Raw genomic sequence first — 24,267 nt, forward strand, 5'->3', positions numbered from 1 at the left:
AAACAACTAGTTAAATACAGGGCCAATTCAGGCTAATGCCATACTCCTCTATCTGCCTCCAGAATGGGCAGATTTTAATCTAAACACAAACTTTTAGTGGCCTGAATGGCACAATTAAAAAAAAAAAAATATTTCTCACTTTTTACCATGCTCATTGTTCCAAAATTTTAATATTAACATGAAATGTTAATACTGCACCAGTTTCATTTTTGCCCTTGTAGTTTATCATGCCATCCCCACTAAACCTCTTTAAATAATTTGCTATTTTGTTTTTGACAAGACATCCATGCAGCCCTTTTTGATAAAATAACTCTGGGCAGTAACTCTGTTAGATTTGCTTCAGCACTTCCAATTTCAATGCTTGCCTGTCTACAAGCTTCTTTTTTTCAGATTTTCATTAATTTAGTGATAGGAACTAAAAGTTAACACAGTTTCAGAGTTCATCATCAGCTATTTGGTGCCACTGAGATGAATGGATTGATTATATGCCACAAGTATTAACTTGTGGTATGAACAGTTCATTCATTTACCAAACTTTTCTCAAAATTATTTAAAACTTCCCTCGGTGCATCTTCTAGGTTAAGGCTTATAATCCAACTACTTCTTTCACATTTTTTTTACTTCTTATTCACAGAAAACTGATTTATGGTCAAGATGAACTGTGGGAAGCCTACCTTACTGTGCAGTCTAACCTCTAGAAGAAATTCTGGAGAGTTCCCAATGTCCAAATACCATCACACCCCATCTCCTCATGTACTGCAGAGTGCCATCCCTAGTGGTGCCACCTACTTTACCCCATGAGTTATTTCTCCTACTACAGTCTCTCATTTATACCACAGCTTTGATTATTGAAACCAGCCTTTTCAGTTTGGTTAAAAAAATTGAATTCTCCCAAAACACACCTAAAATTAAAGTACAGCTTCTATCCTAAGAGAACTGTAAGGACCTGGAATTCATGGTGCATTGAACCCCCCAGCACTGACCTGTAAGCCTTCTGGGTTATCCACAAAATTGCCTCTCCAACGTATGATCATTCAGGACAGTGGGATCCCAACCACGAGACAACTTCATAGATCACAAGATTACAGCCTTCATGAACTGACTTAGCTTCCTACACACTATAATTTTCCTTCTGTCTATGCCACTGACTGTGGTTACTTTCACATCACGTTGTGTGCTAGGTACCAGCCTAGCAGCCCACGGACCTGCAACACGGCAGCTGATGCTGGCCTGCAGAATGGCCCTCTGGAGTCACCCCTGTGAGTGTTTGTCAGGGCTGGTGCCAGCGCAGCACAGCCCTTACTGCTGAGGAAAACGTGTTTGCTTCACTGCCACTTACCCTGAAAAAACGCGTGCTACTGAATGTTCTGGTTTAATGGCTGTTGTTACCATGGATGCAAGTGCAAATCTGTTTTTCCACTTAATACGCGGTGTGGCAGCAAGATCCAGCGGAAGATCCCTGCAAATGTAAACACCTACATGCACAGTGACCTACTTATGTCTGGGTTTGCACGTAGCTGTGTAGAGCATGGATCAAAGCTGTATTCAAAGCCCTTAATTTAAAACAATATTCAGGCAGTCCCTGGCAGACTGAGTAGAAGTGATGCTTGGTATTCATTCATCCCAATTTTATGTAGTTTTGAGTTTTCATTTAAGTTCCCAAGTCTTAGATTGTGGCAAGGAGTTGCCATTGCATTTATTTCAACGGGGAATGCTGGTTTAGATTTGAGGACATTGGTAGCAGCCCACATTTTGAGTGGATAACATCTAAAATTCGGTGCTATGATGTTCAAACATTTCCAGTGATTTCTAGACACAAAATAAATTCAAGGACTTATATACATTGAATGCATTCTGTTTATTTGAGAAGGAAGATCTCATACGAGTGCCTGCTATGGAAGGCATCTCTTATCATGTACAATAAAATCAACCATTGCTTCCAGCAGAATACAAAAATACACATCTCAGTGACTTCCATACAATAATAAATATGTAATCATGCATCCAACAATAAAAAGGCACAGAAAACTGGTCACTTAGTAGTCATAAAAATTACTAACTATATTAACAAAGCCACCCAAATTATCTGTACAAGGAAATGTAACAATATATTCCAAAGGTGAAAACACATAAAACATCTTTAAAATAGTATATGCAATAAATACCTCAATTGTTTTTATATATTAAAAATAAAACTGTGCCATTGTAAACAGTATGTAAACAAACAAAATTCACTGTTCCTTACCATTATTACAAGTAAATAAAGCCAAAAGTTACACCCCTGCTCTGTTAGATATACTTCATTGGCAAGTTTTGTCAGGCAGTTTAAAGTTTTACTCTTTTCTGCAGCAAACAGAGCCTGCTATGTGTGTAATTCTAAGTATTAGAGCAATTGCTAAGCTTTAAAACTGACTGCCCAGGACATGGTAGGTCATCAAAGAGAACTGGAACTAGGAAAAGCAATTCTTGCAGTGTTATGGACAGAAGTAATTTATTTTTACTACATGTAATAGTGTGGGTAAAAGTCAGCAGTTTACATAACACTGCTCTCCTACAGGACTCGAGGGGGCTGTACAGAGGTGGTGAGCATCCCTATTCCCTTGGGTGGAGAAAGTGAGGCACTCAAAGGTTAACTACACTGCCCCCAGTCTTACACCAGCTCCACTGGCAGGAAACCAAAGGCAGAATCCAGACCTTCAGCCACTTCCTCCTCATTTCCTAAGCTGTCACATTGCCTTGCAGACAAACAAAGGTGTGTCCTGAACTCCAGCCCTGATTAGAATTGCAGAAAGCCAACCAACACGCAAAAGGAAAGGTGTCTGCTCGCTTGGGCGCCCCTCTGTCCCCACTGACAACCATGGAGCCTTGTCACCAAGTGAAGCAGGAACACCACAGGAGCTTTTCCCCCACTAATCTGTGATCAGAACCACATTAGCAGACTAACTAACAAGCCCAGACAGAGCCTTGTGTATCCTTCACAAGGCTACTGATTGCCTCAAATGTCTATTCTTTTGAGGTCCATTTCTACAGCCAACAAACTCCTAGAAAGTTCAACCAAGGTGTAAACTTCCTGCCTTATTAGCAAGGGGAAGGATAGAAATCTGAATATGATCCTTTCTTAAACGAAATTATAGGAAAAGACTCCTGGAAGTGGTGGGCATTTGCACAGATGTCTTCAGAAAGAGCCCTCTGAAGGAAGGTGTCTGCTATGTTATTTCCTCAGCTTTTGATAACCTTGACATAATTACCTCATTTTACAAGTCCGACCATCCCTGGGATGACTATCTATGATAAATATAAACTTACCTGTTCCCAACATATGTATTTCAAAGTGCATGACAGCTCTTATTTGAAAATGGTATTTTAGCCTTAGATGAAGAAATTAGGATGCATCTACTTAGCTGTTTCACAGCCATATGGTTTTTTTACAGGAAGAATACACTTTGAGCATATGTAATTAAAAGATACCCTGGAAAGGGATTTAGGAAGCGCTGCATTATGGTACATTTCCTCCTTGTGCTATTAAAGAACCGTTCCTTCTGCCTCTAGACAAGTGATTTCTCTAATGTCAACCAGTTGTCTGACTTGCCTTACCACTTAACATTTTCCTAATTTTAATTGATCCATGGAATATACAAAGTCATTCAACACACTGGCTCTGAAGATACTTCCAAGTCTCGATGAGAAGCTTAAAGCCAAATACTTACTATGTAACATTTTTTTTCCCCAATAAGGTACTTTTGGATAAGGTACTTCAAGTGTCTCATACCAGATCTGCAGAGACAGGTGAGCTGCATGAGATCAGTAGGTACAGAAAACAGACAGGACTACTTTTTATTTATCAATGAATACTTCTTCACATTCACCTGCCACATTGCATTCCCTCTTTGTGAGAGAGGCATGAAAGGTGATCTCTTTTTAGATGATTCTGTATTAAATCTTACAAAAGTTATTTTAGAAGGTATTTTCTTAGACATATTCAAGGACCAGATCAATGAAAAATTCTGTACAGTCTCTGAGGCATATACTCCCACCTGTGTTGTAGTTTGCAGGTTCCGTAGAAAAATCCAAATAGAAACTGCAGATTTCACATTGGGAAAAAAATAAATACATTTCACTCATTAAAAAAACTATCACAGTAGGAAAATAGACAGTAAACAATAGATTCAGAGGGGTTTAATCTTGGCCCCAGTGAGATCAATGGGAGTTTTGCCAAGGATTTCAAAAAAGCCAAAATTTCACCCAGAATCATGTACAATTCTTTAGCTGACAACAATCATAAACATCCTGCCACCCCATTGTATAAGTTAAATATTAATAAGCATCTGTAAACATCCTGCAATTTATCTGATATAAAAAATACTATAATAAAAACAATGCAGCATCTCAAGCACTGTATAGTTTTAAGTTTTTTGGCTCTACACACAAGTTGGCATTGTTATATTGGGCAAAACCAGGGTATGTATATACATCTCTATGTACAGGTGTGCTCTCACATAAACACTATGAACTAGGTACTACATATCTACACACATCCACACAAATACTGGCAAGAGAATGACATTCATAGGCATGGCATACAAAAGCCTACCCATGATCAATTTGAGGATCGCTTTTATGTGAGGACCATTTTCTCTCCAAGAAAATCATCTGAAGGCTTACGTGTAAATGCTGTAAGTGAAATACAAGAATAATCTCCAAGGGGCCTGAAGTACTGTTTAAAGCACAGCATATGCCTAAGTCCCAAAAGATTTATATGACTGCAAAGATGATGGACTTTCTTGTGGAATGAACAGGAAGAAGGGGAAACAAAGGGCAGAAACTACTGAGTACACATCAGATTTTACCTAAACCCTTGCAAACCATTTTAGATGTTTTCATTTTCAATTGAATATAGGTTTGGATTGAGTCGAAATCATGTGTTTCAGCTCTTTGCTGCAAACTGCCATTTAGACACAAATATCTGAGTTATGCAGAGAACAAGACAGTGTCCCATCTCTGCAATGCTTCCATGTGTACTTCATGCATCCACTCATGCATGTAAGTGGATGTTACTACAGAATTAATGAACAGATGTACTTGACTGGAATACCAGTGTAAGTCACAAGTCTGGCTAATGACAGAAACCACCCATGCTGGGCTGGGATCCTCTCAGAACCTTTGAAATACCTTTAGATGAAATTTACCTTTCTTAAATCCCAGAATATACCTTAAAAATACAATAATGCAATTCCATAGTGCTCAATATTTGAAGATACCTGCTCTAGACAGACAGATGTGACAGTGAGAAGTTTTGTTAGTAGTGACTGATTGGTTTGATATCACCATGAATTAAGACAAGAAGCTGCTAATATTATATGACTGTGTGTGATGACAGCAGCAAAGAAGAGCCAGAGGGAAGGTGCAGAGATCAGGCCCCCTTCACCTTCCAGGAGCATCTCAACAGCTTGTACTCCTTATGTACAAATCCCATCTATTCCATGTCTCATCTGCCACTGTGAATATCACCTTGCCCTTTGATGATCCCATCGACACACAAGCATATTAAATTCCTAAGGTAACTGGCAGCTCTAGGGAGGTGCCTAAAAGAGTTTCAGCTCTTTTAGGATTCAAAGGATTTGATGTAAAAAGATGGCTAATGAAACTTATTATTTCAGGACAGGTTCACAAGCTGTGCTCCTTGAGTGGGAAAAATGGTAATTTTTGTTGAATATGGTCAACCACATTTTTCAAGGTACCCGATTTAAGGAGAGATAAAACCAAGACAGAAAGTACAGGTGACAGATGCCTGTAAAAAATCCTCTGGAATGTGGCTAGGCACACAGTCCAAATGCCTGTTTCAATGTATAGACATGGCATCTTGTGAGAGGACAGTGCTACTAGGAACCTTCACAGTAAGAATCTGTATGCCTGTGTGCTCCTTGTAAACCTTCCTAAACTATTCAACTAGAAAATCTTGTATCCTTGAAATTCTCATTAAAAGCCTCCAGGCCCTACTGTTCAGCACACGTGCTCTCCCCATCCCTGAAAAGCAAGACCAAGCAGCTTTGAATGGCTTTCCTCAGTGTCCCCATTCACAAAATAATTGACCATGACTGCAAAGAGAATTAGTCCCAAACAGAGCTTACTTCAACTAACACCAGAAGAAAAACAGTGGTGTCTCTAACTCTTTCCCTGTTAATGACACTGTCAGGTTATTAATTAAGTTGGTTTTTATCCAATTAATGCTTTAGTTTAAAAAATGCTTAAAATGCTATTCCCTTTAAAAAGTCATAGAAGGGATTTGGGGCACTCTGGAGATTTTTTTTTTGGCTTTACACACAGTTTCCATAATGAAAATAAACCATCCAATTTTACTTTTAGTTCATTTCTTCCTGTTCCCACTTCCAGTTCACACGCTCTTGTCTACCTGGATCAAACACAGCTCCCTAAAATAGTTGCTTCCAATGAATTTGGAAAAAGATAGTTGCAAATGACTTAAAATTTTATACCACACTGCATATTCAGTAGCTTCTTCCTAATACTAGTCTTTGAATAATACTACAAACTATATTTTCCCAAAGTATTTGTTCCACAGAATAAAATATTCACTGGCCATTTGGATATTGTCTACTAATAGCTATCATAATGTTCAGTATCTTCAATGTCTTACACAGCTGGTAGAGTTAGCCAAAACACTTCTCTTTCCAAGGGCACTCTGGTAGGTCGTGTTAATTGTTAGATAGAGCTTCCAGCAGGGACTGTAAAAACACAGCTTAAAAGATTTTTAGTCCACCATGGCTATGCTAGGCTTTGGAGACTGAAGCCTTGGTGTATCTTTCTCTCCTAAGCACCCTATAACTTTTTCCTGGCCTGCCTGTCCAGCTGTTCTGAACAGAAACCATGGAGAGACATGCAAGGGTCTCATCTTGCCAGAAGCTGGGAGCTCATCCAGACACAGGAGCTGGCAAGTAACGTAGAAACATTAATAAAGGTATGACTAGTGTTAAACATAAATGAGGCACCAACTTCTTCTGCCTCACTAATACAAGCAATAGGTTATAGGAACTCAAAATCCCATCAGAGTGCTCATCAAGTTTTTGTCAACTGAGAAACAAGTCTTTAATTATTTAAAACAGATGTTTGTAATTCTATCATGTGCACATATGAATTTTCTGTCGAGTGCTCTGAAAGTGATAAGTCTTTAACCACTACAGCTAAATTGATTAAAATTTGTCCAGGAATACTCTTGAGTATGTATTCATCAGCATTTTGCTTCTTTGCAAAAGTGTTAACAATGCTAATATTTTTTAATTTACATATAACAAGGGGATGATGTTTTAAGATTAATTCTATGCACTGAAAAAAACCATAAACCTTTCAAAAATTTTTTTTTCAGGTAAAGTATTGAGGGTGATCACTATTAAGCCTAAAGAAGTTGCTATGAATTTTGGTATTAGCTCCAAATGGCTACAGAAATAGTCCTCTCAAGGTCTCCAGATGGCTTCCAAATGGATTCTAATTTCTGAGAAACACTGGTCTTCTGTATGGCAGAAACAAACATTTCAAGTACGTAAGCTAACACTTAACAGAGCTATAAAATGCAAGTTCTACTAATGCAACAGTAGTAGAAAACAACTAGAAAACTTTTTTTTTTGTTTTTGTAAAAAAGATCAATTCCACATTATACTCTAGATATAAATACAGAAATTTATACAACCAGTAAAGAATTTATATTGATAATTACCAAATGATGCTTTATCAATCCTGCTGATGCTACTATTCATCTCTGAAGAGAAAGTAGAGATATTTTAAGTCCTGTCCAAAGCTTAAATCCTGTCCAAACTCCTCAGCTTCCTCAAGTCATCAAAAACCTGTTCCTTAAGACAGCAATACAGTCATGTACAGTTCTTGCAAACATTAAATCCTCGCAGTTAGAATAAGCAGCATCAAACCTAGATGATATGAAAATCATACCACAAAACATACAATCCATGAAAACAGAATAAAAAATACAGGACAGCCTGTGTTATAAATGTATACAGGATGCTGCAGTTGAGAGGTACTTAAGTTATTGGGGTGAAAAAATAAATTTAAGATTACTTCTTTAATTTTATTTTCTGTGGCTCTCACTTCCTCATACAAGTGACAAGATGATTTTCTGGTTGTAAGCTAAACAAATTGCTCCAGCTCCGTTATCCTCAATGAGATACATTCCTTGTGACTTTACCTTTCACAAGGACTTTTTGCACTGCTAATTATTAATTACCAGAACTGTTGAACTCATAGCCAAGAACTTAATATTTAGGGGCACACAGAGAGCACTGCAGAAATAGCTGTAAACAGTACTAATGCAATCATTAGCAGGAAGCATCAAGCAAAATGGAATCACCATAGGGGGTTTTGTCTTGCAAGTACATCATTACAACTGTTTTTAAAGTAGGACTATGGAACATCCTCTCATATTTGCTTTATATATTATTTTTCCATTACATGTGGAAAAGGTCTCCTGCCAGTGTTCCTGAAATGAAACCACATGCATTGAAAAACACTGATAATTTTACCCTTGAAGTAATATTCATTATCAAGGCTTCATGAAATTTTAATTAATAGCATGAGCAAGTTCAATTAAAAAGTAAAATTGGCAGGTTATCTATTTCTCTACAAAAAGCATGGAAAAATATAAAATGGACATTTATGAAAAAAAAATCAACACCTCTCCTTTGAATTACAGCGATGCAGGATTGCAGTATTAATTATTTTGGCCAGGGATAGAAAGATAAAGATGATTTCTATTTATTATTTACAGGACCAAGCATGTTAATTCCAGTCCCAAAACAAGAAACACTGGAATGAAATAGTCTGGGAGGGTTTTTGATCATATGCTTTACACTTTACTGTTCTTCCAAGTTCAAAGCATTTTTCTTTGAAAGAAAGAGACACTCAGGAGAAAAGAATAGTGTTTAAGGGGAGAGACATAAAAATGTATCAAAGAAAATTTTCCCTTGCCATCTTATAAAAAAAATTGATTTTTGAGTCTTCTTTTCTTTGAATTATTGCAAAACATCCCCAACACCTAAAACTATGAGTTGGCTTGATTTCATTCAGTTTCTAAGAAGAAGTCATGAGGCTTTATAAAGGCAAAACTTCCATCATCTAAATCAGAGGTTGCTACAGCTATCAAATACAGTGCACTGAGAAAATCCTACTTGAAAATGACAAAACAGCAACTTATATTTAGCAACCTGCTGCAATTTCAAAACATGCAGCTCTTGTGTTCCTCTCTCTGAGGTGTAGAGCTATAAGAATACCAGCCACTACAAAAAATGCAGATTACTCTGCTCTCCCTTCAGGCTTTAATGTATACTGACCACAAAAATCGCATGTATTTGACTGGGGAGGAAAATTTTAATCCACTAAACTTTGTATAGGGATTGTCTTGATAAATCTAGCATGTTGAATCAGGCTCCACAGGGTCTTGTTTTCTAAAAAGCTAACTGCTTTTAGGGATGTGTTTACCTTGGTTTTGTTGAGATATTGGGATGTGTGCTTTGAAGCACTTTTTACAGCAGGATTAAATTAGGGAGAATACAGTACATTTAAAAAATGTATTTAGTTCTAGGAGCTGGGACTTTTACAGCAGTAAGGAAAAAGCCCCAATATTTAGAATAACCATGAGAGAGTAACACTGTTCAGGTCTTCAAAAAAGCCACACCACTTAAACACAGCTACAACCCACAACCTCCAGAGAGAACCCCTGTAAAAATATTTTGAGCCTCCTTGTCAGATGCATTTGCACTTCATAGCCAACACTAGTCTAAGGCATAGAGTTGCATAAAATTTGCTCTCCTGGGCGTCTAATAAATACAGCATTAATGATACAGTTTTGTTTTTTCTTATTCACATGTTTAAAAAAACTGCTTAGGACAATCAAAGTTAAATTCTTTGGTGGTCATTTAGAAAAATGAACATTGATCAGTTGTACTATACTGAGGTAATTTGAGGAGTGCCATAAGAAAGCTGTTACAAACAAAATTTTCCCATTTTCCCTGCCCAAAAGCAGCTCCCATTTTTTAATATACTCAGCATAGACCTCTACAGTGACTTGAAGAGATCTGGATCCATAGCCCATCTTAATGCATTACATACAGCAAGGCTGAGAGTTGTAAAGAGATTGTATCTCACAATCAGGAAAGCAAAGAAAGTTCTGCTATGTATTATGTCCTTGAATAGACCAGAAGATTACCTATGTTGTCTACTATAATGTCAATATGCTAAAATGCTGCCACACGTTAAAATACAGTGTAGCTCATGGAGAACCAAAGGGAAAAGGAAATAAAGCTTACAAAGACTTTGCAGATGTCCCCTGAATGTCATGAAAGGGGTGAATGTCAAGTACATTAAAATAAAACCAGAACCAACAAACTTTCCATTGTTTGCCTAACTTTTCATTTTTTTCATATGCTTTTCGTACAACAGCCTGAAAGTGATATCATTTGGCAAATGCATTTTGGTTTATTTTGTATGCAAAACCTAATAGAAAATAGCCTTTTACTTTTGTTTGCTTACCAGAATAATCATTATGTCCACAGAACTCCCAGAGTGGTGCCTGTTGAACTTACAGCAGCAAGAAGACAAAGTACTAAAATAAGATAAAAATTAAGCCTGTTTGATTATTTTGATTTTTTTTTCTCCAATAAAACAACGAGTATAATAGATTTTACTTTCCAAGGGATGAGTCCCATCTACTTGCCATGGAACAACTCCGGTCATATGCATGAGAAATGGAGGGCAAAACTAGGATGCAGTACTTGACATTGGCCCCTCTATACAGGAAAATAAGTTTTGGTAAAAACCAAATGAAACCTTACTCTGCTGCCCATGAGGAAAACATATATAGATATTAAGATACTCTCATGTTTAGGAAACATCAAAGCTACTTGATTAATGAAAGTCAAGTGTTCCTTGAGCTGCAATGACACGTTGCTAGAAACAGCAAGGAGAGAGCAATTCTGTGCAAGTTTTCTGGCAGGTGGTGCAAAGTCATCTCATCTCAAACATTTAGGTAGGATTTTTTTGGTAGATATCTAAAATTTATTTTCTGTCTAGATTAATTCTTTTGTGAAAAGTTTACCAGGAAATTAAATAATGAACCTGTTTCATTTAAGTAAAGTGTAAATAACCTTACAAACTCTGGTCTAGAGCAATATCTAAACAAAGATGGTTTTAATTTTTTTAACCTGTTTACACTCATGGATTACTGTCTTGCATGTGATTCATCTTAGCATGCATAGCCTAAAACCTTATAGTCTGCGTTTTTTCATTTTTATGGTCTACTGATGGTGGAGTGCTGTCAAGAAACAAATGGATACCTTTGTAAAGAAATGCATACAGATGCATTTTTAAATTAATAGTTAATTAGCAACAAGTAAAAGTTTACCCCACAAAAATCAAACCAGCTGCTACATTTTAAATATCTTCTTATGTATGATAAATAAAATTAAATTTTTCTTTAAGAAAATTTCATTAATATTTAAACCTGCTTTTGAACAATAGAATAAATAAAACCATTAGTGCCTACAAGTTCAAATATGCTACAGCTGTTTAAGATAACTGAATAACTACATTAAAATGCACCATTGAGAAGATTCTTTATCATTTTCCATGCAGGAAGCCAATTGATGTTTTTGTGAGGTACCGGTCTTTCAAAAATTCTCATAAGTTAGTTACCTGATAAACCTTCTGTACATGATATATTTAAAAATCTAACTGTACAGTGTTTCAATCATATATAATCTGCTGAATATGGCACAAATGCTAAGTTTCCACACCCACACACCCTTTGCCATAGAACACATTTTAGGCATAACACAACACTGAAGAATAGAAAAGTGCCTGAAACTGGAGGAAAAAAAAAAAGACACTCAAGTAGCAATAAATTAAATCTCATTCAAACCGATAAAAAAGTTGTTCAAGTGTTTAAAGTATCAGATGTGTCATGCAACAGAACAACAGACAATTCAGGCAGGCACACCATGCATTATAGTTTGCATTCATGGTATCATGAGGTATCTCTCCCCTCTTCTGCATGGCCAGCGAGTGCTGGATACCTGCGGCACTGCCAGGCTCGCGTGTTGAACCTTCCAGATTTCCTGGTCTCCTGCACACGAGGTTTTACAGAGCTGCGCCTCGGAAGGAAAACCAGATGACCTCATGCTGTACAGTGGCATCTTGCTGCAGCATAAAGAGAGGCATACTGAGCTGCATGTAAGCAAAGCAATCATTCCTTGATTATATTTTCCAGTCACTGCAGTTCACCATCAACCGACCGATTTACCAAAGTGGGCTTATCCAAACTGGCCAATTTGCACACCAACAAAACATCTTCACAGAACATATCACCTTTTCCTTTTTGTTTTGGCACAAATCCTTTTGTACTCTTGCTGCAAGTTCTCCACCACACAAGAATTCAGAGATGCTAGCCTGTACAAACACCAGTGCTTATTCTTCCATAAACTACAAGGACAGCCAAGTGCCTGCAACAGCTTTGCTTCTCCAGCAACTTTCTCTTCTCTCTTTAAGAAAAGCACCAGCATAATTACACTTCAGACAAAGGGGTGTTCTTGCTGAGCTCTTTAATTCCCTGGAGAATTCGCTTCATATGACCCACTTTCGTTATCCCCAGGTCCTACAGAAAATGTAAAAATAGAAAAAGAAAAAAAAGAGAAGAAAAAAAAGAAGGAAGTTTACTTTAAAAATGGGAAAAAGAAACCCCATTGATTATGACCTATCCATGCAACAGATGTCTAGAAATGTGCTCATTGCAATCAACAGTAACCAGAAGTGTTAGCAAGAGTTGCTTTACAAAAAGACTGCTAAGAGCATACAATAAATCCCTCTCTGTCTGGCAGACAAAACATTACTTACCTGCAACAGCAACAACCCAGGGCACTTTAATATACATCAAAACCATCTTTGGCTTGACTTATAAATACAAACACCTTTCACAATTTCTGGCAAAATAAGAGAACAATCTCCCCCTCCTCTCTAACACAGCAACCAAATGCTTGGTAGAATGTGATGGATTGAAACTTCTGTCCAGCAATGTTACTTGATCTGAGGCCTTATGATGTCTGCTTTAATCAGCAAACACACATATCCCCAGTTTCTCAAGGGAAAGTGGGTGTAATGGCTACAGGCATGTAGGACAACTTCCCTTTAGAGAGCAATAGAAAGAGTTTGTTTTTCATTCCAAAAAGGTTACATCTCCTAGCATAGATGCTCCTGATTAGAGAGCTGGAAGAAAAATTCTCAGAAACATGATAGTCATATCCCAAAGGAAATGTAAAAAGCACAAATCTCCTTGTAGCCACTAAATCATTCCCATCAGCTGAAATGTTTCTATTATTGGTTTCCAGATCGGTCTCTGCACACAACAACAGACAAGAATTTTTTGTAGCAAACTTCTTCCAGTATTAGTAATAGCTTTAGCAGCATCCTTTTTCAATTTTGGCTGGTCCAATGATCAGAGAAACAGAATGGGATGCCCAGCTGTGCTAATGATCTCCCACCACTCTAATGAATTTTCAGCTCAGTCTGGTGGAAATCTGCTTCCCTTATCTGTAAAACTCAGCTATGAAAAAGTCTTTAAAAACCACGTTTTAGGGGTGTTGAGCAATCAGCAGAGTCAAACACTAGTTATTAGTAGAATAAACCTTACATAAATAGATTATGGTTAAATAACTAAAAAAAATTTAGAAAAGTTTCACCATTTTTCTGAAAGAGAAATAATTTCATTTTAAAAGAAAGATTTTTCTTTTAAAAATAATATAGAGACATTAAAAAGAAGGGACTGTAATTAGGCAGCTTGAAAAAATTTTTCTCATAAAGAGTGGAAAATGAAAGCATATATACTATTCCATATGTACTCTACGCAAAGACTGTATCTACATTTCTACAGCCACAGAGACCTCAGAAAAATCTGTATTCTATATTACTTTAAAATGTTAGCATGCATTTAATTTTGGAAGAAAGGGGTGGTAAAATGGGCATGAATTAATTATTTTATTATAAAGGTAGCACAGCCAAGATTAAAAAGATGGTTTAATTTTCAGAGAGTCAAGACTGAATTCTGGTTATGTTAGAGAGAAAAAATACTTGGCTGTTTTTTCAGTTGAAAACTATCAGCACTATAAATAGATAGTCATCCTTTACAGGACTTTGGCACAAAGGTGTCAGCGTTAAGGAGCTCAGTTTATTCATAAAAGTTCCCAAAGCAAGTGCTGTTCACAAACTACTTGGAAAAAACCTTATGATTTTCCATATCACATAAATTTATTTTATTTTCACTAATAGTCATCTCACTTATAAACAAATGCAGTACTCATTTTTAATTTAAGAATAGTTAATGTAGGTAGTAGTCAAATTCATCCTAAAATGACAGTAATATTTATAATTTTACATTTCTGTAATATTGTCCTTTTTATGTTAAACTTAATTCTCAAGTGAATCAAAAAAAGCCACACATGACTACTGAAACTAATGAAATAGCCTAGTTGCTATGTGGAAGAAACTCTACATAAGGGAAAACCCATAAGGATACTTTCCAAACCACAACAAACCACACAATTTAAAGGTTAAGAACTTAAAAATTCTTCAGAACAAATATATTTTCATGAGTAGAACTTCTGTTGGATAAGCAATACAGTGAGGTGCTGCCAGAGTTCAAAATCAGAAGAAAGAAACATATTATGAAATTCCAAAAAAACTCAGCCACTCTTCCCACCAGTCTTTGTAAAGCATTTCACAACACCTTTGATTCAGAAGCAAGAGATTTTGGGTTTATTTCTTTTCCAGCTGAAGTTGCTGTAATGCTTATCACAACAGCAAGTCTCAAGTGCCTCATCAAAAATTTTGGGGACCCCTTTCTGCTACACTTCCAAGGCAAAAAAACCCCAACAAAACCCCTCATTTTTTATGCTTTTATAATAGTTTTCAGTTTGGTGGAAACTAGAATTTATACAGTCATGACACCAGATGCTATTTGATATTCTCAGTTTACTGCTTATGCAGAAAAGTTTGCTGAAATTTTCTCATCTCGGACTATAAGGATCTGCTACAGCAGCACATCATGCATCATTCAGAGAACAAGAGCCTCAAATATCTCTGGAATTGGTGCATGAGACAAAATCTGTTCATATCTACTTGATACCTAGTTAACAAAAATTCAATTTGGCTAAACTACAGTTTTGAAGAAGAAACTGTACCCAGAATCTGAAGAAAAAAAATAGACTTTCTTTTTTCCCAGATATGGCCTTAGAACTACAGTATCACCTCTCCTCCTGCTCTCCCTAACCACTGTGCCATTTCTTGGACAGTTTTTGGCCAAATGTACCACCACTAACAATTTATGTAAGAACTCCTTAAGAATAACATCTTCTAAATGTGAAATCTACCCTACTTGTATCCCCAGTGTTAAAAGCATGTCTGAAATCTAACAAATCTTACAAAACTTTTTCCATAAAAAAAATTTTCAAAACATGCTACTGCAAAAGACAGGGATGAAGTGTCACAGTCCTTGTCACAGATTTTAGTTTGACTGGCACTGCTTATCAAGGTGATCTGTGGCATGGAAAGCCTTTCTCCAAGGAAACCAACATTGCTTTGGAACTTTAAAGAGACATCATCCCCTCGTCCTACTAAATGTGTTGCAGTTCTGATTATGACTAAGCTGCCTGAATAGGAACATGGTTAAAAAAATAAATAAGGTTTAAAAAAGGTTAAAATAAAGGTTAAATAAGGTTTAAAAAAAAAAAAGGCACAACTACACCTTCTTTCTACAGTTTCTGCAGAATAACACACAATTTACTGCCCAGCTATTCATCAAGGAAAAGAAAATCATATGAGTGTAAATTTCTAAGATCCCCCTAAAGGAAATCAGGCATAAGAGGCTGAAGAAAGATCATTACTGCAAGGACTGGGTAGAAAGAGATATCCTGGTTTTTCATTTGCCAGTTGCCACACAGAGCTCCCTGAGAATGGGATCCACAAGCTATGCAGAAATACAATTAGAGGTGCCCAATTCTTCTGTCAGCATATCAATCTGTTCCAGTGATGCATGCAAAGGAAGAGTGTTTCATCAAATCCTTCTCCATACCGCTTTTTATTTCTACTTTTGACCACAAAAAGAAAGGTGGGCTCAGAGGATTAAATTAAAACAGGCAGCATTTTTTCCTGCTGCAGACATGAAAGGTAATAGAGGTAAATGTATTGCACATGAGTTAGGAACTCATGAATCAATGGTGATCTTGTTTAGCTTGTCAGGAAGCACAGGCCTTGCAGTGGAGGAGAGGCTGCAGACAGATTATAGCTTGCAAGAGCACTGAAGGCTCATTGCACACCTCGATAGCCAAAGGGAGGAAATATTCACAGGGCAGCTTGTGACGTGTTCCTCATTTCCCAAGTAGAACATTACACATCTTGACACCAATTCAGGTCACTGGAGAAAACTGCAGGCTGCCTGAGACATCCTTAATTGGCTCCCTGCAGAGACCCTGCCCTGTAATCAGCAGGATGAGCACTAAACTCTGCTATTTAAGTTCAGTGCTGTTAGAGTGCAAGCCATGCCCAGCCAAAAACCTGGCCTAGCTTATGAAGGGCACTGATTTGGAAGCTCTCGGCATCTGCTAACGAGCACATGGGGCGATTCTGGAGCGAGATTTTGGTTGGCTCAGGGCATGCCTTTGGCAACTTGTGTAGAGCAGCTCCTCATCCCACATGTCTCCAGGCAGCACTGCATAGAGGAGTTGGCTCTCTGCAGGCCCTCTAGGACAAGCCTTCAGATTTTTTATGGCACAGACATTTGTGATGGGCTTTTATATACACCGAAGCAACATGAGCCTTAGCAACAGGGATACGGGTTGGTAGTTACCCTGCTGCAGACATTTACTTGGTTTGAGTGCCAGTCCACTGGGCACGCAGTCAAATTGGTACTCATGAGAAATAAGGCATGGCCAGAAGCCATGTCCAGTTTAACACTGATCTTACCCACCATAATTTATTCCAACTTTAAATTTTCTTAACATTTTAACAAACCTATGCATTGTGTGATGCTGAGTTTCTCAGCTGAATTTTAAGTTTGTTCAGCACTCATTCAGAACAGGGAGTTGCAACATCCATCACTGGAACACTGTGGTGGATTGCTTGGACAGTCTTCTATTTCTAAAGTTTTGCAGGGAGGGACTGTCCTAAACTGTCCCTTTCTGTCAGAAACTGTCCTGAAAGAAAGGCATTTAACTTCCATGGAAAGAAGCTTAGGCAATTTAATACCAAAGAGTAAAATAATACACAACAGCCAAACAGATTATCTGAAACACAGCTATTTTCAGCAGCTGCTTTCTATTGCAACAGTCACACAACGCAAGCACTACCCTTATAACATCAGGATTGCACATGATATAAAAAACTACATAAAATAACACATTTGTATGAAAATATTGTCTCTACCTGGAGACTATTGCACTGTGGCTAGAACAATGACTTGCACTCTAAATGTAAATATTTGCAATTTATACAATATCCTATTTCCTCTCTTATGTGCTAAAAGCAGTTGCAAAACCCATTACCAAGAACTCATTACTACCAAGTTCCTGGAAAAAGTCATTTAATGAATCCCCAAAGATATAACCACTATTATTACATATAATGGATGCACTTAAGTCATTCCTGAAAAAGATCAGCAAGCTCAAATAACAGCCTCAAACTGCTGGATAACATTTCTCCCTGCAAAATTTATCTATCTGACCTCAGAGGAAAAAGGTTTTACAATTTTGAAATAAAATACTCTTTTTAAAAAATCTATACAGCCAAAATCAGAGGTCTGTCACCGATGGGAAAACCTATTTTGACACACAAACACCAACACCATGTAAGCCAAATACTGCAATTTATTAAGCTGCTTCTCTCTCTCACACCCACTATGTCCAATATATACACAATAAATCATGTGGAGCGGATCAGCCCCTGCAGGAGATAGATTCAAAATAATTATAACCACCGTCAACTGATCTGTACTGATCATGTTTAATGGAAACAGTGAACTCTTGAAGAAAACATTATATTACACAGATGCTAGTAAGATATCAAATGTGCTTCTCCTATGCCTTCTGACATAAACTGCATCTACTGCATTGTATCATTCTGCATAAAGTGGGGGGAAAAAATTAAGAAATTTTGGATAAAACAGATATTTTTAGTTGTGAGTTCAAGTCAGTACTTCAGAAAGTCAGGCCCAAGGACAGCGCATATTAGTTTATTGCATATTTGCACAGTGTAAGCCAAGCTACAAGCAATGACAAGTGCAGGGAAAGAAGAAAAGTTGGTTGTTGTTTTGTCAAAGAAAATGGTCAATAGCAGAAAAGTAGCACAAAGGAAATACCTTAAGGTCTCGCCTTTCCAGATGTAAAAGCTCAGAGCCTCGGATGTCATGGCTGATGAAGATTTCTTTGTACTCTCCCAAACTGAGCAGATCCAGCCAAGCAGCAACTTCATCTGTGCCCCATTTTTGAACTACCAAAGTTAAGAGCAAAACCCCCTTAATTTCTACATGCTCAAATGCATCACAAGCAAAGGTTAGGCCAAAGAGAGTGGAAAACAGAGTAGAATTGCCGTGCTAGCAAAGGGAAAGGTTAGAGGTGTCTTTTCCACAAATACTGACAATTTCCTTTTTACATGCAGGTTACAGGTTAGCAGTTAACACAAGAAAGTATCTAAACAAGGTTGGGGTTCTTTGCTTTGCAGCCATGCTTTCAGCTTTACTCCAGTTTCTTCAGTAAAGCCTTTAAAACCTCATGTCCCAACAAATTCACATTAAACCAGCTAAGGATCAGTGATGCAAAGTCTAATGTTGTTCTGCTGTATGTCATTAATTTATTAGTAGTCATCCAGGGAGAAGAGAAGCCTTCAAAAACTAATTAACATGTAAAATTAAAATAGCAACCGTACCTCAAATATAGCAATGGCAGCAAGCAAGTCCAGTTTTAATTAACAGATTCTAGTATTCTTAATTCTTAAGACAAAAGGTACTCTTTAAGCTACTGTGTTACACAGGCCATTAAGCAGCTCTCTGTAAAACATTGTTCTCTAAGGTTAGTTGCCCACATTAGTCCCATTAAGACCACATATATAAAAAAAATAGTTATGCTACTTATTGCTATAATTTTGCAACTTCATTCAATGCTGATCGCTTCACTTTATAATGAAGAGAAATCGGATATCTAATCTGAAACTTAGATCTGATCAAAAACCGCAAGATTTTGTAGATTGTGATCAACTGTTCATTGAAAGAATAAAGACATAGAAACAGTTTTAGGACCATCTAATCACTGATTACGTCCTGGACATAATCTTAAGGAAGTGAGCTCACGAATAAAAATGGGAAGAGAGGAGGGTGGAGTTTGTTCAACTTCTAATTAAAAAATCAGTATTGCCTATCATGATTTTTTGTTTGAGCTGTCTCACTTACTGAACCTATAACCCACCCAAAAATTAAGAATAACTGGTTAATTAAACCAGTGTGATAAAAGTTATGTCACACCTAAAACTAAACTGAAAAACCTGAATTGGAGATTCACAGTGAATCAATGTGTTTACCCATGGCTTGTATGGCTATGAGTAAACCAAATGTAACCACCAGCAAAGACACAGATCCTGTTGCATGATAAAACTTTCAAAGTATTTTCACAGTAGTTCTTTGGTTCACTTGGTAGTACTGGGGGTCCTACTGAATGTTTTCCAAATGCACTGAAAGAAATATTTATCCTAATGAAGATGCCAGTTAGCTCAGGTGCTTTCCACTTTGACTTTAGTCTTAGGTAAGTCTTGTCACCTCTTACCAAAAAAATCCCATAAAATCACATTTCCTGCAAATGCTACTACTTTTCTTGCAATTTCAAAACACATACCAGGCTGAGGGCTGGTCTTATGCTTCTGAATTTTTTCTTTTTTAAACTTTGGCACTATACGAAACACTGTACTTCTATTGTTTCTTTTAGCATAATCCAGAGGGGGATCCTGCATGAGAAAAGAGGCATAGTTACCTTTAATTAAGAGAAAACAACTGTTAAATTAGATGCTTGTGATGGTAATTTATAGCTAATCTCAAAAAGTAAGACCCAAATTTACTTCTGTAAAGAATAATGTTAGGATTTAACTCTATACATGTTTGTATTAATAAATATAAATTAAAAATATATGTTTCATGTATTTATTTATCAATCAAAACCTTTACATTCACAGATGGGAATAAAACACCAAAAAAAGGCACCAAGCTTAGAAGGTTGTTCACAGCAGACAGAAATGATCTGGCAACACTATTGAAAGTTCCTCAAGAGATCATGAAAAATTGTAATTTACTTTTCCCTATCAAAAGAAAATTAAGTTCAGTTAAAATCAGAATGTGTTACTTGAACTTACCTCATCATCATTTGGTTGAAAAACATAATAAAGCCAAGGAATCTCAGCAAGTTTTCTCAACTCTGTTTCCACACTGTGCAAAGCATCAGACAACAGTTCTTCATGGGGAGCTTCTAACTGCTGTTTATAAACAGGCCAGAAAAATAGGACTTTCAGTTTCATGAAGTTTAACATCTAAGTCTAGATACCATCTTGTTACCACACACAGACAGATGACTACTTCATGGTGAGTGTCAACAAATGGTGAAGACAAATAATATTCCAAAGTTAGACTTTCCTCAAGAGATGTGTGAGACCACCCTCATACTACATTTAGTACAGTCCCAATCACAAAGGCATGACTGAGACAGCTGAGACTTTTGGTGCAGAGCAGTTGGGCATAGCTGTCAATCCTTGTCATCCTTCACTGCACTCCTGAGTCTTTACACAGAGCAAGAGTTATCTGATAACACCACTGCAAGGACACACTAGAAATGGACACTACCAACAGAAGGAAGAGAAAACCTGATGAGAAGAGTAAGCAGCTGAAAAATCTTTGTATGAAACGTGGTGTACAAAAATTGAGTAGATGGTAATAAGCCTCTGTTATTTTTTGCAAATGTGTTCAGATGGTTGATCACTATCTCATGTTCAAGTATGAAGAAATGGATCATGCTGAAGATTTCCATTCCCAAAGGCCTTCCAGTGGTGATATGATACCTGCACTACCCATTCTAAATAGGTGAGACAGGGAGCAATAGGCACTGCTTCTGGCTAAGGGTGGAAAGTACTCCTTGGCAGGAGACAAAAAGACAAAAACATCAGTAAAGGCCAAAGGGAAAAAGAAAGTGGTGGTAAAAACATTGGGACTTGATGATGCATGTGAATTTGGCTCTCTTCAGACTTTGAGGACCCCACAGAGATGCCTGTTTCCTTTAAAACTCCAGTCTGAAAAGTGTTCTGAAGCTGTTGTGTGAGTGAACACATGTGGAAGAGGTAAGGAAGGCAGCTGATCCCTTGAAAAGCTGTTTTGAGCTCATCTGGGATTGCTGAAACACCATTTTGAGGTAAAGAGTTGAATCCTAGACCAAGTTGCTTGGAATCATTAATAAAGCAATCTGAACACCTATTTCTCTCTTTCAAGTAAAAGTAGTCTAAAAGCAGTGCAGAATATCCTTCTGAAAAGATCTAATTCTGTTACATCCTAGTGAATGCATTTTTTAAATGGAATTATAAGAAAATCTTGGATCTCTAGTGCTGGAAAAATATTTTGATATTGTTGGAGTTTAGTGATAAATTACAAACCCCATGAATTTATCCTGCCTAACAAAAATGTCTTTCCTTTGCTTCAGTAGTCTGCCTATGTTCCCATCTTTCAAAGGAAAGACCATCTATAGTAAGATCTTACTGTCTAATATAGTGATACTGGAAATATAAGCTCATTTTCTCTGTGTGTCCATAAGCAGATTTTGATCTTTAATTTGACCTTTTTTTTTTTTTACCTTCCATTTGAACAGCTCAGTTAATTTGGAGCATGGGGAAAAAGCCACTTGTCTTTGAAGAAGTTACAACTTTTCTTGTGTTTTCATTTCTGAGAAATTACTCAAGTCATCTCTTTTCTATAAAAGAATGAAGCAAGGAATTCTGTCTTTCTCAACAAGTACTGATCTAATTGCTTGATTCTCAGAGGAAAACATTTTGCCTGGGGACAAAAAAATGCTCATCTGATGGTGCTCTTGAAATAAATCCAAAATAATAATTCTGGTATAGAAAGAATCAGCAATTCAGTGCAAATTCTCCTCCTATAACATCTTGGAATATCTTATTTCCAAGATAAAAATTCACACTATGAATGAAGAAATAAAAATAAAGGATATTTTATTTCCTTCTCTATTTAAATTTTTGATGTCAAAATATTTTATTTCAGTGATTTTAGACAATTTTATTCTGTTGAAACAAAAAGTCTGTCATACTTTTTCCTTAATGCATTTGAAAACTGGGCTTGGTTCCAGACTGGAAATGCCTTTTAAAATTAAAAACTGGACACAGGGCCATATAGACAAAATATAGTACTTGTAATTTTTTCCAAACTGTATTCCAGCCATAAGCATCTGAGAGATTCCACAAATCAGCTTCATTGTCCCATCTTGAGCAGCCTGGTCTCATAGAAGGTGTCCCTGCTCATGGCAGGGAAGTTGGAACTGGAAAATCTTTAGTCACATCCACCTCAAAACATTCTGTGATCCTATGTTATTATCATATCACAAAAGATTGTATTTTACCATTTGTTGTGATTTAATGTTCCTACTGTTGTATGAATTTGTTAATCATAGTTCTTGCAAGAGGTGGAAGGAACCACAGACTTGTTTTATGTTAATGTACAGGTTTTTTTCTCTTTCTCAGTTGCTGTAAGAGCAAAACTCAATAGCCAGTAAATGGCAACCAAAGAAGCAGCTTACCAAGCATCCTAGTTTAGTTGCTGGCTTGGGTTAAACCAAATAGTATAAGCACCAAAGATATGAGTTTACTGCTCTCAAGAGCTTTGACCACAGGAAAGAGGGATGTGGGAGAAGTGAAGACGCCAAAAATTTAGAGAAAGATATGAAAGAAAGAATGTCTGTTGTTATCAGAGAAGAAAGATCCTTACAACAGTTTATGATGGGAGTGCTGATGCATCAAGCAACATCTTACACTTCATCTCTCTCTCTCTTAATAGAATGAGGGACCAACACAGAGGCAACTGCAGCATTTATAAAATACATGGCAATAAGGTTAACCAGAGTGCCTTGTTACTGTGACTGTGAAATACTCATCTAAACGAGCACAATGTCAAATGAGCGTAATGGACACCTCTGGAATATTGTCTTGGTACCTTCCAAACAGCCTTTTTACTAAAAAAAGGGCCTGATGTAGCCTCATGAAGACATTTGCACAACCTTAATGAGAAGCAGAAGTACAACATGTAAAAATTCAGAAGCAGAAAAATGAATCAAAGCTTTGGAGCCTGAACAAGGGCCCAGTCCAACAACACAACGAGATCACAATCTGCTGCAGAAAAGGTAATGTTTCAATGGGAAGGTTTCCATAATAACATTATTTCCAAACTGTCTTGATAAATTTCACCAGTCCTAGTATGGCATCACCAACTTAAATGTTTTCTTCTAATTACTTTTGTAAAAATATTTAATTTTTTTTAATCTCTATTTTAATTCCCAGCTAAATCTAAAATATATGGGATTAGCAATAGCAATTTGAAAAATAAATCAGCAGGTGTTTTTTCCCTTTTCTTGGACAAAAACATCTAATGAAATAACTTTCCTTTCAAAAACACTGTAAAATAAAACATGTGAACCTAATCTTTGACTATTTCTATAACTTAAACAATTATTAGCCTTTAGACTAAGTTTACTTTTGGTTACTCTAAAACAGATTTATCACTTGTTTGTATGGTATGCGAACCTGCAGTATTACATCCTAACTCAGCTAAATGAAAATATTCCTATTAATACCCATTTTTAATTACAACACATATAAAAGCGCTAGTAATGAATCTGCTTTTGAATCTAAAGAAAATGTAATTTGAGTATCTTCTTAATGTAAAACTGGACCAGCATACAAAACCTGACATCTTTTCTCTCTTCCCAATGCCAGTAGAGAAATTTTCTAATTATACACCCAGATACAATTGTTGAGAAATCTTTATCATTTTAGACACAAATACTTGCCAAAGAAGATTCCAAGTACCATTAGGGGTTTACTGAATAGTTACCAGTTAAAGATTATAAAATAACTCCTGACAGGTATTAGAACAGGAGTGATATTTCCTTGCCCAGATTA

General features: G+C 36.8%; 1 protein-coding gene across 3 annotated transcripts in view; it reads right to left on the reverse strand.

The window, feature by feature from the left end:
- Window positions 1-1,839: 1,839 nt before the first annotated feature.
- Window positions 1,840-24,267, reverse strand: part of DGKH (diacylglycerol kinase eta) — a 159,144-nt gene continuing 136,716 nt past the window's right edge. For 2 of the 3 annotated variants that reach the window (XM_071448480.1, XM_071448482.1), the window contains 4 exons: window positions 20,452-20,571; window positions 19,941-20,049; window positions 18,416-18,546; window positions 1,840-12,667 (listed from right to left, as the gene is read on the reverse strand). In XM_071448480.1, coding sequence (XP_071304581.1) covers window positions 12,578-12,667; window positions 18,416-18,546; window positions 19,941-20,049; window positions 20,452-20,571 — 450 coding nt within the window. In that variant the 3' untranslated portion in view covers window positions 1,840-12,577. The remainder of the gene's footprint in view (window positions 12,668-18,415; window positions 18,547-19,940; window positions 20,050-20,451; window positions 20,572-24,267) is intronic. The other variant, XM_071448481.1, reaches the window with a different exon arrangement.

This window comes from Agelaius tricolor, unplaced genomic scaffold, assembly GCF_023055355.1.
Source record: "Agelaius tricolor isolate 1412-34295 unplaced genomic scaffold, bAgeTri1.0.p SCAF_26, whole genome shotgun sequence".
NCBI lineage: Eukaryota > Metazoa > Chordata > Aves > Passeriformes > Icteridae > Agelaius > Agelaius tricolor.